The sequence below is a fragment of the Dama dama genome, chromosome 7 (assembly GCF_033118175.1).
Source record: "Dama dama isolate Ldn47 chromosome 7, ASM3311817v1, whole genome shotgun sequence".
NCBI classification, from domain to species: domain Eukaryota; kingdom Metazoa; phylum Chordata; class Mammalia; order Artiodactyla; family Cervidae; genus Dama; species Dama dama.
The window spans coordinates 13,093,122-13,109,747 of record NC_083687.1 but is presented as its reverse complement, the minus strand read 5'-3'; the positions used below and the strand labels follow the sequence as shown (position 1 = coordinate 13,109,747).

Genomic DNA, 16,626 nt, shown 5'->3' with positions numbered 1-16,626 from the left:
GAGGCGGAGGCCTAATCCACCCTGAGGGTGGGGCGGCCTGGGCACTTTGCCCTAATAGGATGGAATGAAAGACTTTTGAAAGTGGTGGCTCAAGACAGGTGGCTTCTTGATTCTAGCTGCTGTGTCTTAGTCAGGATGGGGGTGGAGGTGGGGGGGACTGTGCAGACCACTGGCAGGAGCCCGATGCCTGAGTGGGATGACCAGGAGGACAGGACTTCTTTCAAACTTGCTCTGCCTGACCTGTGCTGCGTGACCACAAGCAGGTGCCTGTGCTTTTTGGCATCTTGGCATAATAGCACCTACTTTACCTACCTCACAGTTTTGTGTAAGGAGCAAAGGAGGTAAGCTCAGTAAAAAGGGTTTTGCCAAGGGTAAAACCCCCAAGTTAGGTGTGTTTAGGACTCTCTGCCTCTTTCCTTTTTTTGGAAGGTGTTGATAACAACTTTGTTTTTAGGGCATTTCCTCCTTAGCTGCATTCCTTTTGTAGACCAGGGGCAGTAGTGGCTGCAAACAGGAGCCACTCCCGAGCCTCTTTAGATCTGCGCCACTGCGGCCCCTTATCTCTTTGACCCCGAAGCAGCCTGATTTTATCACTGGTACTAATTGAAGGTCCAAGCCTGCTTCATTTGAACAGTGTGTGGGGAGACTACCATCACGGATTCCCCGCTCCCCTCCCTCCCCTCCCCCCTCCCCCCACTCGAGGCATTTCCTGGGACTTAGGACTTTCTGTGCTAAAATCAGACCAGTCCCAAGCACAGGGAGATCTGACTGGGCACCACAGGTGTACCGGGGGTTGGGCGGGTCTGGTGTGAAGTGTATACCTGTCCAGCCTGCTGAGGCGTGGATACGTGTGATTATCCACGTTTGTGCACAAACATGTAGCGTGGATCTGTTGGTACCTTGGGGCTTTGTGTGTTGAGTATATGTTGCTGAGTGTGTGATTATGTGATGTGTGCGTGTCTGTAAGATGTGTGAATTATGCGCAGGGCTTCTATAGTATATTTAACTTGGTGTGGGTAATATAAGCACGTGTGTGACGAACGCGTGTTCTTTTCAGCTAGGGTTTAAGTGTATATTTTGTGTCTGGTGTAGTGTGCCTTGTATGCATGTCATTTGGGTTGTGCTGTGTGTGTGTGAAACTGAACTCCACGCGGGGTTGAGAACGACTCAAAACACGGTGTTTGCAGTCTTCACATGTGGAGGTGTGCACTGTGTATGTGTGTTGTGTGTGCTGCGCTTAGAGTGCCACAGGACGCACACAAGTCTTCGGCAAGCAGAGTGAAGGCTGGGTGTACGCTGGCGGGTCTGCACCTGGTGTAGGGGTCAGACGTGCCGTTCCTGTGTAGCTGAATTGCATGGTGCCCTGCTCATGCTCCGAGAAGCCGCGTTCTCTTCCACGTACGGAGGTGTGATTCCTGTGTGGGCAGAAACCCCGAGGGTGTTGTGTGAGGAGGTGTATCGGTGGCGGCTATGCAGTGTCCACTGTAGATGTTGCTCGTGTGCGGTGGGCGTTAGGCGGTGGCAGGAAGCCAAGGGCACCCCGCGGCCACCTCCGCAGTGAGGAGGAGGATGGGGTTGAATTGCCAGACTTCGCCCGGGTCGGACTCACACTTCCGGGCCCGCACTTCCGGACCCGCCTGCGCGGCATTCTGGGAAGCGGGGCCACGCCCACCGCGCCGGCCACGGGGAAGCGGCTGAGGCGGTTGCGCGAGGCGGTTGCGCGCGCCGCTGGCGGAGCAGTCTCTTTCCTCGCCTGCTGGGGGCTGGGCCTTGAAAGCCGCGTGGAGTTTGTATTGTCCAACTCGCCGGCTCCTGCCGAGCGCCGTGCCCCGCACGTCTGTTTTCTCCTTTAATCGTCACGGCCAGCCTCTGAGGGACCTTCTAATCCCCACCGCACAGGTGAGTTACCTCAGGCTCCAACGAGCCATCCCGGCTCAGGCCCCTGACTCCCCAACTTGCCGCGAGAGACTTTATGACGAGAAAAAGGGCCACGGGATAATGAAACTCCCCGAATAGCGTGAGTTTCCCCCAAAACCTGTCGAAAGATACCAGAAATCTCTCCTCAGACCTTTCTGAATTTCTCGCACTTGCTGGAAAGGGAGGGAATCATGGGTTAGTGCAATGAATACGGAAGTTAGAAGAATGGAGATATTAGATAAGCTTGAATGGTATAATATGATACTTCCCAGAGGGTGTGCAATTAAATAATGAAGTTGATAATTGTCCAAAGTTATATTTAATACCCGTTGTGGAGTGAAGAGTTAACATCAGTTTTTAAGCTCCACGTGGTCATTCTTCAGACGTGCTTCCGGTGGCGTCTTCCTCCTCTCTCTCCTCCAATCCTTCATTCCTTACTCCTCTTTCTTCTGCCATATTTTCCTGTGTATTTGATCTATTAGACTGAATCATATGAAATTACCTTTTATGTAGATCAAAGCTAGTTAAATGTTGGCAATTTCATATGTTCAACCTAATGTATTTTGGAAAGCTTTTTTTTTCTTTTTGGGGCGGCTGGGGGGAGGGGTGTGTCGTGCAGGATCTTAGTTCCCAGACCAGGGATCAAACCCACACTGCCTGCAGTGGAAGCAGGGTATCCTAACCACTGGACAACCAAGAAATTCTTGGAAAGCTCTTTTATATTTTGTAAAATGCAGGGGAATTATTTACGTTTGACTTGAGTTTCAGAAACCCTGTGATTTTCACAGATTGGAGGAACTTACACTTACCTATTATGGCTAAAGGAGTGACATATGGTGTGCTGGAGCTGGCTCTCCAGGTGATTGTTAAATATTCAAGGATTTTGCAAGAGAGTTGTTAAACCATTGGTAGCTTGAAATTGGCCATGGAGGGAATATTTACACCATGGAAACTGGCTTCCCTCCTTGCCCTCCTGGGATCCAGTTTAGCAGAATGCTATTGATTTGATATATCTTAGGCCAGGTGAAATCAGTTCAGAACTACATAGATCCCCAAACAGAAACTGAGACTGAGGAAAGCAACCAAGTTGAGTGGTCGTGGGAGAAAACATTGAAAACTTGGGGATGTGCTGTCACAGTTCATAATAGTTTACTTTAGTTAGTGTTAAGCATTTATCAGCACTATTTGAAGTACTTTATATGTGGTAACTCATTTGATCACCACAGCAACCTTATGACATAGACATCATTGCTATCCCTGTTTTACAGATGGAGAAACTGAGGCTTAGAGAGGCTGAGTAACTTGGTTGAGGTTATACAGATAGTAAGTGGCAGAGTTTGGCTTTGACCGCAAGCTATCTTAACTCAAGAAAACATGCTTTTTAAAAAAAAGAGAAGAAAATATGCTTTTAACTACACTGTCTGTATTATATACATTAGGTTATGCTGCAGTAATAACCCCCAAATTTCAGTGTTTTACAATAAAGATGGTTTATATTTGCTCACATTTTTACATGTTGCCTATTTGTCAGATGTGATTCTGCTTCACACATCTTACTCTAGAACCCAGGCTGAAGGAGCAGCTCCTATCTTGGCCCCAGAGAGAAAAAAACAATTCTAGCACCATGCAGTGATTCTTAAGATTCAAGTAATATGTGGCATACTTCTCGTCACATTTTATTGGTCAGAGCATGTCACGTGGCCAAGCTTGACTCAGGAGGGCTAAGAAATAGAATCCCCCTCTCCCTAAGCACTGCAGATCACATGGCAGCCTTCTGGGTAGTGAATAACTGGGAACTGTTTTAGGTTAGGTTCCCAGAAGCAGACCCTGAGTCAAGGATTAGAGTGCTCTATTAAGGAAGTGTTCCTAGGAGAATCCAGAAAAGGAGTGGAGGAGCAGGACAGGGAAGGAGGCAAAGCTAAGTAAGGGTATAATTTCAGGCCAAGTCCTGGGCTGAGCCTTCTCCAAAGGGGGTTCTGGGTATAAATTATACCTCAGAGTTTATCCCAACTCAAGGCAAGAGAGCTGGACTTTCATATTTCCACAGCTGTGAGTCATCGGTTAAGGACTGCTCTAAGAGCACTTTTTGCTTTCTGAATATGGATGAAGCAGTTCCAGTAGCCCTGGACCAGTCCTTCGGAAAGAATCACGGGTGCATGGCTCTTAGAAACAAAGTCACACAGAATCAGGAGAGCGAACAGAACCTGAAAATAAATTTGAGGAAATGTGGACAGAGCACCAATAATTGACACTAAAGGAATAATAATGCCATCTACCACACTACCTCTGTTTTATTTTGATATCAAAGGTATGACATTTTTTTCTCCTGTAGTTAGTGGCATGTCTTTGATGTCAAAAAGAGGGACCACAGTTTGCTCCTCTTGAAACAAAACGTAATAGGGAATCATCATAGGTTTTTCAATAATCCTGTGTAGTACTTACTGAGCATGTGTGTCTAACACTGAAATTTCTGCAGAGTGAAGAAATCTGTGTATAATACTATGGTGCAGTTCTGTCAGTAACCCAGAGTTAGTGCAGCCTCCATAGGTTAATGGTACAGTCCCTAAGAAGACTGCCCTGTTCCACCTATACCAGCTGCAGGTTCAAGGGTTCCCAGGCCCTGCTTGCTTCTAACCTACAAATTCAGGGGTTCCCATGACCTTTTCAGGTTTCTTAATTTGCTAAGATGATTTATAAAACTTGGGAAAGTGCTAGGCTTTATGATTAGTTTTGTTACAAAGGATACAAGTCAAAATCAGCCACAAATAAAGAGACATATAGGAGGAGCTCTGGGAGAGTCCTAAACCCCCTCCCTTCCCTTCCAGGCCCCCTCCCTGAGGAATCTGGATGTGTCACCTTCACAGGACACTGATACATTCATCAGCCAGAAGACTTAACCAAACTTTTGAGTGTCCAGAGTTTTATTGGGATTTCATTGTAGGTGCATGATTGACTGAACTCAGTCTCCAGCCACCCTCCTCTTCCTGGAGGAAGTTGGGCTAATATCAAGTGACTCAAATCCCCAATCCTTTAATCACATTATTGGTCTTTCTGATGTAACCAGCCCCCATCCTGAGTAACTCATTAACATAAATTCAGGTGTGATCTGAGAGCCCCACCATGGTTAACAGAGACACCCTCTCTCTCAGGAAAATCAGAAAGGGTTCAGAAGCTCCCTCCCCAGAACCTAGGACAAAGACCAGATAAATTCTTTATTATGCAGCATGTATCATCAGATTGGAGAACAATATTTAACTGAGCAGAATTTTTGTAATTCCACAGGTAAACATAAATGTAAAAGCAAATACAGTACACCAAAGACAAAAAATCCTATCCTAAATGCAACCAGGGAAGTAAAACAGATGACCTAAAAAGGAACTGTAGAGTACCAGCGGGCTTATCTTGCACAGCAGTAAAGGCTAGGAGATAATGGAGTGTCTCCAAGAGAATTATAAGGTAGATTGCTCTTATTGAAAGATAAAGCATAAAATAATTATAGGATACTGTAGTGATATTTATCTGACATCCCAGAAGAAAGTTAATCTGTTACTGAAGTTATCCACTTAAAAACCAAAACATTTAAATGATTTCTGATATAAATCATTCCAAAGTATATCACCCCATCCCCCTCCCTTCTTAACTGGTGAGTTCAGCATTGGTGTGCTTTTAGGTAGTGAGACTCCCGGGGGTTACTGAAGTCTTCTACGCTGTTTGTAATCTGTTGCTGATTTAATGTGCATTTGTCTGAATATGGGTCACAGGCTTTCTCCATCCTCCTAATATATATAGTTCATTAGCTATATCTGACAGATTTTATTTTCTGAAAATGAGCACCATGGTACAGTACATCCAGCACATTCTTCTCACTATGTAATGTTGACGTCATGTAGGCTTTCCCCTCTTGAATCTGAGTGTGCCCATGGTGCTATGTAACTTCCAAGGTTATAAAAAGATGATATAGCTTCCACCTCTCGGAGTGCTTGTTCTTGGAACCTAATCACTATGCTACAAGGATGGGGAGAAACGACAGGGAAAGCCCCCATGTAGGTGTCTGATAGAACCCCAGCTGAGGCTCCATTCAGCAGCCAGCACTAATCTCCAGCCTTGTGGATAAATGAGTGAGTGAGCAAGTAAGCTTTCAGGTGAGTCCAGCCCTAGCCTTCAAACCCTAGTTGAGACCAGGTGGAGCAGAAACAAGCTGTCCCTGCGGATCCTGCAAATAATCCAAATTATGAATTTAATAAGCCAAAGAGTGATGGGTTTTTTTTGTTTTTTGTTTGTTTTTAAGAGTGATTGTTTTAAGCTCTAAGTTTGGGATGGTATCATTCACAGCAGTATATAACTGGAAAATTATGTGGCTACTTTTACTCACAGCTTAAAAGTTGTTCCATGTGGCTTGGTTGGAGCCACTTGGGAGCTCTTAACACAGAGGTGTCCTTTGCCAATTTTGAGGAAGTTCAAACCTTGTAAATTATTTTAAGTTTGTTCCTGCTCTAAACAAAACTTCTTTGGTTTCAAGGAAGGAAAAAAGAATCCATTCAGTTTACTTCAGGAAAGGGGGATTTAATGAAGGGACACAGGGGCTTATAGGAACCCAAGAACAGAAACTGCTATACAGCATGGAAACTGCAGCTGTTTTTACATATGTAAAATATATGTATACATAATATATAAACAAATATAGATTTTATATATACAGACATATGATATATGTTTGTAACTTCTACCACTCTCTGCATATATACTATATTCTTTTCTCATTTATATATTCTGATTTCAGAAGTGGTTCATCATAACTTTTCCCCACTTCATACTCCCCTTTCTAATCTCAGTCTTCATAATTCAAATGCTGTTACTGATTCAGTGCCCAGTTTCCATTTCTTAAAAAAAAAATCTGATTAAAACAGCTCCTCTTTGCTAAGTAAGGTCCCACAAAGGACAAGCATCTGGATTAATTATACCTGAACTAGCTTTGGTCAGTTGTCCATCTCAGGGAAGACAGTTGCAGTTTTGAGGTAAGGAGTCCCCCAGAAAGCGTTGGTAGGCATGTAGTGACTGACCTCTCTAGAGCAGCTCCTCATTAAGGCTGTTAACACCCAGCCAGAAAATGAAATCTGAGATGGGTATAAGCATGGGCAGATGAGAGTAGTACATAATCAGGAACTGGCAGCCCAGAGGAGGATCAGGAATGAGGGAGGATGAAGAAGAATTATGTCTGGCAGCAGATGGTGAGACTAGCAGGCCCTGATAACATCTGCAGGTGTCATTTCACACTAGATGGGTCCATGGTGTCCTACACAGAGACCCCAGAGTACAACAGACTCAGTTCAAGTTCTAGGTCAACTAATATAAAAGCTGAGAGACCTCAGGCAAATTAATGTCTTTGAGCCTTGATTTCTTCATCTGTAAAGTGAGAATAATAGCACCGCCTTGCAGGGCAAGGATGGGAATTACTTAACTTGGGCCTCATCGCAGCCACTCACTAAGTGTGAACTCCTTTCTTCCTCCACTTGGAAGTCAGAGCTCCCCTTCCAGGTTATGAAATGTGCTGGGACAAAGATCCTGTGGCTAGAGTTACTCGTTGCTAGAGTTACTCTAGTTACATTCCAGTTACTCCCAACCTCAAAGGAGTTCCCTGCCTCAGGGCTTTACAACTTGCAAAGGTGAAACAAGCCTTTATGGGTCCAAAGCTACCCTGATGGGGCCACCAACGACACCTTTTTCTAAAAATCACCAGATTCCTGGAAATCTAAAGAACAGAAAGACTGTAGCTGGTTTGGAGACATAACCAATAGATGTGAACATTAGAAATCAGTGAATAGAAAATGCACGGCACAATAGCATTGAAGCTCTTGGATAGGCCCTTCTCATTTTAAGAACATAGAGAAATTATGAAACTATCAGGCTGATCTCAGTTCCCTGAAGACTCTCACTCTCCTCAGGTGGTTCAACACTGTACAGTGGCAATCACTGAACTATGTGTGTTGCACGTCCAATGCCCGCACAGAGGCATGGAGCCTGAGGGGAGGGGCTCTGGATCAAGAGTTCCAGGTCTGAGGTCCATTCCCAGCCTTGCTGCTGCCTAACACTGTGTCCTTGGGCAAGTCACTTTCCCTGTCTCATCCTGAATCTCCACACATGTAAAATAAGATGATTGGACCAGTTTCCAAGAGGCCTCAAACTCAAGTAGGAAAGGAGTATCTTAGTGATTAAGAAGAACCCTCAGAATTACCCAAACATTAGTTCAAATCCTGTCTCTCCCACTATTAGCAGTGTGACCCTGAGTAAGTTGTTTAACCTCGATACACCAGTTTCCTTATCTGTAAACTGGGGATAATTACAGTATGAGATTGTTCTGAAGATTGAAGAAGATAAACCATGAGTGCATGCAGCACAACACCTTGTACATAGTAAGTTCTTGATGAATGTTAGATATTATTGTTAGTGATGAGGATTTTTAAATATATTTTTGAAACCATAGCTGTATTAATCATGTTAACCCCTGAGACTCCCCAGGCCAGAATCAATAGATTTCTGGAGTGTCAAAAGAGGAGCAGATACAATTTTGTACAAAAAAGTCATTGCTCTCCTTTAATTAACAAGTTTCCCTTTTTTGGTGATGGTGGGGGCCTCCTTGTAAGGCAGTGATCTTGAAAGACAGGTTATGGGGAGAAAGAAATTATTTTATAAATGTTTTAAGCTCCCACTCCTTTATGTCGGCCTGGAGGACTTGATCATTAAGGAGGTTACTATAATCCAGGCTGTAGAGAACTTAGTATATGGCACAGAGCAGTATTTCTATAATTTCGAGAGAGAGAACAAGACTGATTCCTGGGTCACATCCCAAATTACTTGATGGGTAGGAATCTCCAAGGGTAGGAGTCTCTGAAGGGATGTTTATTTAAGCCGGTGCCCAGTTAACTCTTGTCCAAGAAGTTTAGGAAACCTTGGCAGACAGGATGTGCCCACCCCTGAAGCCCTGGTTTGTTGTGAGAAGGAGAGGGACTGGGGAACCAGTTGATTGCAAGACTGAGAACTGATCCTTCCCCAAGGTACCTAGGAGGAGGAGAAGAGAGAAACGGTCATTTTAATGAGGTGACTGAATATTTATTTGTTAGGTGCAGTTGAAATGGAGGCAGACCAAGATGCCTAATTGACAAGTTGTCCCCTTCCTTCTCAGTTCCCTCTCTATGAGATGTGGACTCATAAGACAAATTAAGTGAGGGGAAGGAAAATAATGTCTTTGTACATCTGAGTGTCCTGTGAATGAATTGCTGCTCTCAATGATGTCAGAACTTTGTCATCAAAACATCATACTATCGTTATCAAGAAGTCTTCATCCAAGAGTTTCTTCAACTTTGAAACCCAGCTTTTATGGGTCTGGGGTCGCCCAGGAGCTAAACCAGGTTAAGGCCCTTTAGGTCTGAGAAGTTCAGGGCAAGAACCAGAACATGCTCTTCTAGTCTTCTGGGAAAGAGTTTGGGAGCAAGAGGCTGGGAATTAAATGTTCCTGGAGGAATCACATAGCCAATAAAGGGTGGGTCCACACAGATGGTTATAAGAGAAGAGGTCAGTGTGCTTCCCTGGCCTTGGCATTCTGGTTTTCTCCAATGGTCACACTTCTCCTGGGCCAAGGGTTCATGTCCCTGGGGCTCTGTCGTCTTTCTGAGAGGGATTTCCTCCTTTTTTCTGGTCACTCTGCCCTAGTACAGATGAAGAATTCTGAAATTCTAAACATCTAATGCCTTTGATTATTAATTGTAGAAATAATTATAATAAACTCAGATTTGAACCATCATTTATACTGTTTTAAAAATCGTAGTAAAGAATTGTAGTAAGAATAAAATCATTTTAACCATTTAAAGTATGCAACTCAACGGTGTGTAGTACACTCAACAATGTTGTGCAACCAACACCACTATCTAGTTCCTGAGTTTCCTCACCTCAAAAGAAACCCTGTACCTATTACATAGTCACTTTCCGTTTGTTCCTAACCCCCAGGTACCGGCAGCCACTAATCTGCCTTCTATCTTTGTGGATTTGCCTGTTCTGGATATTTCATGTAAGTGGAATCATGATATGTGGCCTGTGGCTTCTTTCACTTAGCATAATGATTAAATAGTATTCCATTGTATTTGATATACTACATTTTGTGTATCAATCAGCTGGATATCCTTTATACATTTAAAGTGATTTTTTTTTTTTTAATTATTTATTTTTGGCTGCACTAGGTCTTCATTGCAGTATGGGGACTTCTCACTGCGATGGCTTCTTGTTGCTGAGCATGGGCTCTAGGGCGTGTGGGCTCGGTAGTTGCGCATGGGCTTAGTTGCCCTGTGGCAAGTGGGATCTTCCCAGACCAGGGATCAAACCTGTGTCACCTGCACTGGCAGGCAGATTCTTAACCACTAGACCAACAGGGAAGTCCTAGAGTGCTATTTATATACACCGTATCACCTGATCCTCACCAAAACTCTGGGAGGTGGTCAGGGCAAATATTCATTGAGATTTTCCCCATTTTACAGATGAGACAGAGGCTCATAAAGGTGGAGTTACTTGTCCAAGGTCTCATAGGTGGTCAGTAGCAGAATCAGAACCCAGGTCTCTGAGTTTGGATGAACAAAACCTTTCTTGAGCTGTTTGCTTTGTAATACTAAACAATGTCCTTCCTCCAAGAAGATCATGAGTGGACATATGCTCATCATGGCAAGATAGGTGAGGACTAGGGAGAGTTCAACCCTTCAGTTCAGTTCAGTCACTCAGTCGTGTCGGACTCTTTGCAACCCCATGGACTGCAGCATGCCAGGCCTCCCTGTCCATCACCGACTCCCAGAATTTACTCAAACTCATGTCCATCGAGTCGGTGATGGCATCCAGCCATCTCATCCTCTGTCATCCCCTTTTCCTGCCCTCAATCCCTCCCAGCATCAGGGTCTTTTCCAATGAGTCAACTGTTATCATGAGGTGGCCAAAGTATTGGAGTTTCAGCTTCAGCATCAGTCCTTCCAGTGAACACCCAGGACTGATCTCCTTTAGGATGGACTGGTTGGATCTCCTTGCAGTCCAAGAGACTCTCAAGAGTCTTCAACACCACAGTTCAAAAGCATCAATTCTTCAGTGCTCAGCTTTCTTTATAGTCCAACTCTCACATCCATACATGACTACTGGAAAAACCATAGTTTTTGACTAATAATCATAGGTAATAACCATAGCTTTGATAATCAGCCCCAGGGTTTGGTATAAAGGTGGTAGAGCTACAAGAGAGACCATGCATGGCTGCAGCCAGCAAGGGAAGAGTGGAGCACTGAGTCCTGGAATGGAGGTGTTTAGATGGGTGAATCCTACACTCCCTGCTTGGACAGGCCTAATTTTGTCCGTTGACAAAGTTGATCACTGCCTACAAGGCCTGATCTTACGAGGCTTTTCTGCTCAGACCTCCTTAAGGATTCTTTTTCCATCTCTGCATGAAGCATACATACTTGCTTAAAGTGCTTTACTCTACAGCAGCAAACCTAGCAGTCAGGGCTTCATAAATGTTTGCCAACTAAGTCAGTTTAAGGACTTCAGGTCTCTGATGTTTTACCCTTTCTCCTCAGCAGTGTGTCACCAGTAGCAGTCTTCAGTGCAAATGACCAGGACTTCAGGGAGTAGAATCCTACTATGCTGCAGTGAGAGTTTTATTCCCGCTAATATAACAACAAAACCAAATAATGAAATGTTTGGAAAGCTGAACAAAGCAACAAAAATAATGCATAACCGTACTACCCTAACACAACTGTTATTTTGAAGAATTCTCTTTCCCTAGCTTTCCTTCCTTTCTACCTTCCTTCCATCCATCATGAAAGTAATCCAAAATATTGTAATATTTTAAACATTACCTAATATCTCACATGCAGAGACAACCACTGTGAACACTGTGCCTACTTTCTTTTTTTTAAGATTTATTCATTTATTCAGCTGCACTTGGTCTTAATTGCAGCCTGCAGTATCTTTGGTTGCGGTATTTGGACTCTTGGTTGCTGTGTGTGGGATCAAGTTCCCTGACCAGGGATTGAACCCAGGCCCCCTGCTCTGGGAGTGTGGAATCTTAGTCACTGGGCCATCAGGGAAGTCCCAGAAAGAGACACTTAAAAAAAAAAAAAAAATTTCAGCTGTACCACATGGCATGTGGGATCTTAGTTCCCCAACCAGGGATCCATTCCCCACAGCCTGCATTGGCAAAGCAGTCTTAACCACTGGATCACCAGGGAAATCCCTTCTTCCAGTCTTTTTCAATGCCTTTTCTTCATAATTGCAACTGTACTGAATATTCCATTCTGTTAGTATATATGTTGTTTCTGTTACTAATTTTTTCCTAATAAGTATGTTTACAGAAATTTATGGAAAAAATTAGCAAAAAAAGGAAATAAAAAATTACCCAGAATGTCCCTTCCATGTATGGAAATTTTAACATGCGTTTTTAAAAAAGATTTATTTGTTTTTGCTTGTTTGTTTTTGGCTGTACTTGGTCTTCGTTGCTGTATATGGACTTTCTCTAGTTGCAGCAAACAGGGGCTATTCTTCGCTGCAATAATCGGGCCTCATTGCGGTGGCTTCTCATTGTAGAGCACAGGCTCTAGGTGTGTGGGCTTTCAGTAGTTGCAGCTTGGGGGCTCAGTAGTTGTGGCGCATGGGCCTAGCTGCTCCAAAGCTTGTGGGGATCTTCTTGACCAGGGATCGAACCCATGTCCCTTGCATTGGCAGGTGAATTCATAACCAGTAGATCACCAGGGAAACCCTAACATGGGTTTTTTTACATAGTTGTGACCCTACTGAATACAGTTTTTTTTCTTTTTTCCCACCTATCTTAATCTCATTTCTGCATGTTGCCTCATAGTCTTTATCATTGACTTCATTTTTGTCTTAATTTTTAATACATAACACATTTATATAGTACAGTATTTTAAAAATCAGGATACTATGGAAAGGTTTTTTTCCCACTTATTTTTCATTTGGCCGTTTTTCCTCCGCAGCACCCACTGTGACCTGTTCCTTGTGGACCCTCCTCCTGAAGCGCCCTTCTGTGCATATCTAAAATACATTGTACTTAAATATGTTCTTTCCCCATCTTTTATATAAAAAATAATGAACTATGCACACTCACCTTCTAAAACTCAACAATATATCTTAGAGTTTTTCCTATTCAAACAGAGCTTCCTCATTTTTTTTTTTTATACCACATAGGATTCTGCTTTATGTAGGATAGCATAATGTATCAAACTAGGTCCCATGAGGGGAGAGGCAAGATAGGGGTATGAGTACAAACTATATGTATATAATGTAAATAAGCTACAAGTATTATAGTAAAACAGAGAATATAGCCAATATTTTTTTATAGACAATATTTTATAGCTATAGATAGAATATAAAATAGAAATTAAAATTGTGAGCTACTGTATTGTACACCTGAAATTAACATAATATTGTATATCAACTGTACCTCAGTTTTAAAAAAAATATTTTGTAGAAATTAGGCCCCGTCAATGAATATTCAGGTTATTTTCTCTCTCTTTGTGCGCAGTGCAGCTATGGCTCGGGGTCCCAAGAAGCACCTGAAGCGCGTAGCAGCTCCAAAGCACTGGATGCTGGATAAGCTGACCGGCGTGTTTGCACCTCGTCCATCTACCGGTCCCCACAAGCTGAGGGAATGTCTCCCCCTAATCATTTTCCTGAGAAACAGACTTAAGTATGCCCTAACAGGAGATGAAGTGAAGAAGATTTGCATGCAGCGTTTCATTAAGATCGATGGCAAAGTCCGCACCGATGTAACCTACCCTGCTGGTTTTATGGATGTCATCAGCATTGATAAGATTGGAGAGAATTTTCGTTTGATCTATGACACCAAGGGTCGCTTTGCTGTTCATCGTATTACACCTGAGGAGGCCAAGTATAAGTTGTGCAAAGTGAGAAAGATCTTTGTGGGAACAAAAGGAATCCCTCATCTGGTGACCCACGATGCTCGTACCATCCGTTATCCTGATCCCCTCATCAAGGTGAATGACACCATTCAAATTGATCTGGAGACTGGCAAGATTACTGATTTCATCAAGTTCGACACTGGTAACCTGTGCATGGTGACTGGTGGTGCTAACCTGGGAAGAATTGGCGTGATCACCAACCGGGAGAGACACCCAGGTTCCTTTGATGTAGTTCATGTGAAAGATGCCAATGGCAACAGCTTTGCCACTCGGCTCTCCAACATCTTCGTTATTGGCAAAGGCAACAAGCCGTGGATCTCTCTTCCCCGTGGAAAGGGTATTCGCCTTACCATTGCTGAGGAGAGAGACAAGAGGCTGGCAGCCAAACAGAGCAGTGGATAAAATGATCTCTATGTAACATGATTAGAAGAGTCTTTGTACTTAGTTAAAGATAATAGCACATAAAAAAATAAAGTTGTTTCCAGTCTGCTGCCAATAATACTACTGTGACTAACATTGTGTGTATGTCATTTCAAATGTGTGAGCCTCCATATGTGGAATAAGTTCCTAGAAGTGGAACTGGTGAGTCAAAAAGTGAATGCATTTATTAATTTTGATAGGGCCAAATTGTACTCTGTAGGTTAGCAGCACCAGCATGTGATTTAACCCAGTGTCTAGCCTTAGTTACTTTCTCCATCTTCTGTTGTCCCTGTAACAGAGTTAGGACCAGCCTCAGGTAAAAACCAGTTTTCCTTTCTGGCCACTCATACATAATCTGTAATATATTGAAGGCTACTGGATGACAGACAGTTGCTGTGTGTTGAGAGAGAAATATGTGTAAGACACAGGTGCTGTCCTTGGGAGCTGATCTCAGAGTGAGTTGGGGCTGGGAAGGGAGCACGGAGGAAGGGGTGTGTAAGAAGAGCCCACCGGGCCCTCAGCCTCTGAGGGGGAGGAGCTGGGTGTGGTTTTGCTCTCCTTACCCTGGCTCCTAGCAGAGCAGATGTCAGGCAGCCAGCATTCAATATACATTGAGAGAATAAACGATTAAATACCCAAATGTCTGGTGTGGATGAAAGGGGAAAGGTGCTGGAGCATGGGTGTTGGTCAGGGCAGGCTTCACAGAGGAGAAGAGCATTGGAGGGCCTCTTTGAGAATTTCACCAAGTGAAATTCTAGGCCAGAGAGGCTAAATATTCATTGGCTTCCTGACTCAAAGAACAGTTGGGCAAGGAGAGTAGGGTGACAGGAAGGATCTGGAGACAGATCTGAGTGGGTGGGGTTTGGGGGTCCTTCTGATAAGTGCTGGACAGTAGGTATTTTGAAATAAGGCAGAAGGTCTTTGAGTTAAGACAAAGGGGGAGAGGCTAGTGAAGACTGCCGAGGAAAAGCCCCCCCATTTCCCCACTCCGGTGCAGAGTGCAGCTCCTGTGGGGGACAGTGACCATTCTCCTTACCCTGTCCCAGACCCTGGCACACCCTGGACAATCCAAATTCTGCACCCCGCTGGTGCAGGCTGCACAAAGGATGCCCACCCCTTCCCCATCAACCAGGTTCCAAACCCCAGAAACTAGTCTGATGGCTTGGAAGCTCTGCCTGTGTCTCCAGTAACACAGATCCCTGATTCTCCCTGGGGAGCAAAGCAGTGTAGTTTTAGCTTCTCTAGTTCATTTCCTAGAATTTGAGAACATTTTAAGGATCTGACTCCTACAGAAAATCAAATGCCAGCCCATCCCCCACCAGCCCACCTATTTTACAAGTGAGGTCACTCAGAAGCAGTGCTAGGTCCTGACTTTCTATCCAGTGCTCTCTGTTCTGAACCAGGGGATGGTGGTCAGGATGGTGACACATAGGGCTCTGGGGCTGGAGAGGGGAGCCCAGTGCAGGAGCGGGAAGCAGGGGAGGGGTAGGGGTCAGCTACCTACACCTGTTCCAGTTGCTGTGTTACAAACCCTCTAGGAATTCCAGATAATACATTCATGTCTAAGCTCCCTGCTTGGAAACAGGTTTGCAGCATGGGTTTCAGAAAGTCCTTGGCCCAGGAAAGATAGGTGTGTCGCCGAAAGAAGTGGCCTGGCTAAGGGAGGTGGATGCTGGAACGCCAGGTTCAGGAAACCATCTCGGGTAGAGCTGTTCCACCCCTGCTCTCCCAGGGGCCCCGGACGGCTTCTAATAGTGACTCAGAGCCTGCAGGCAGTGCTCCTGGGAGCCTAGCCAGAGCGGAGTGGCGGCTGGCCTCTGATTCCTAGACAAAGGATGGGAGGCTGCTCCTCCTGACTTCTCGGGACCTTGACTGCTCTCGGGAAGCTGCTTTGAGAATATGCCAGAACTTGATTTTCTCTTCATAAAATCCACAGGGGAGTCTACTTTGGGATTTAGCCTCTAAAATGCTTTTCTGGATACACTTTCAACTCTGGCCCACTCCAGCCAGGGATTCCTGAGGGGTGAGGGGCAAGCACATTCCTTTCTCCTGCAGCGGAAGAGGAAGCAAACAATTCACCTACTAGAGCAGACAGACCTGAATGAAATGATGAAATAAAATGATGAAATAAAAACTGTCTCTTATATCAGTGAGTGGGTACCTTCAGGTTTCTTGCCACCTGGTAGTCCTGATAGAACCCCATGAGAGGTTTTGTGACTCCTCCTTTACAGATGGGGAAAGAGGCCCAGTGAAGTCATGTCACTTACTCTAGGACACAGCAGAGTACCCAAGGCCAGGGCTCCATGACTGTTGGCCTAGACAGTGACGACTC

The 16,626-nt window shown here is 44.4% G+C and overlaps 1 protein-coding gene across 4 annotated transcripts; it reads left to right on the top strand.

Annotated features, from left to right (window-relative positions):
- The first annotated feature begins 168 nt into the window (after positions 1-168).
- Positions 169-14,375, top strand: LOC133059451 (small ribosomal subunit protein eS4, X isoform-like). 4 transcript variants are annotated; one of them, XM_061146563.1, is made up of 3 exons: positions 1,668-1,899; positions 9,919-9,979; positions 13,478-14,375. In XM_061146563.1, the coding sequence occupies exon 3, from the start codon at positions 13,485-13,487 to the stop codon at positions 14,274-14,276; it is 792 nt and encodes a 263-aa protein (XP_061002546.1). In that variant the 5' UTR covers positions 1,668-1,899; positions 9,919-9,979; positions 13,478-13,484; the 3' UTR covers positions 14,277-14,375. The 4 variants fall into 4 exon arrangements, with proteins under 4 accessions (XP_061002545.1, XP_061002546.1, XP_061002548.1 ...); XM_061146562.1 differs by lacking the exons at positions 1,668-1,899; positions 9,919-9,979 and adding an exon at positions 169-341; XM_061146565.1 differs by lacking the exon at positions 9,919-9,979 and having other exon boundaries at positions 13,483-14,375.
- Positions 14,376-16,626: the final 2,251 nt, after the last annotated feature.

What these genes read in the sequence shown, in the direction of transcription:
- LOC133059451 (XM_061146562.1), top strand. Translation starts at nt 184, where the DNA reads ATGCCTGAGTGGGATGACCAGGAGGACAGGACTTCTTTCAAACTTGCT. An exon ending in TTGTGTAAGGAGCAAAGGAG is followed by an intron (nt 342 to 13,477) that starts GTAAGCTCAGTA and finishes CTTTGTGCGCAG; the next exon opens with TGCAGCTATGGCTCGGGGTC.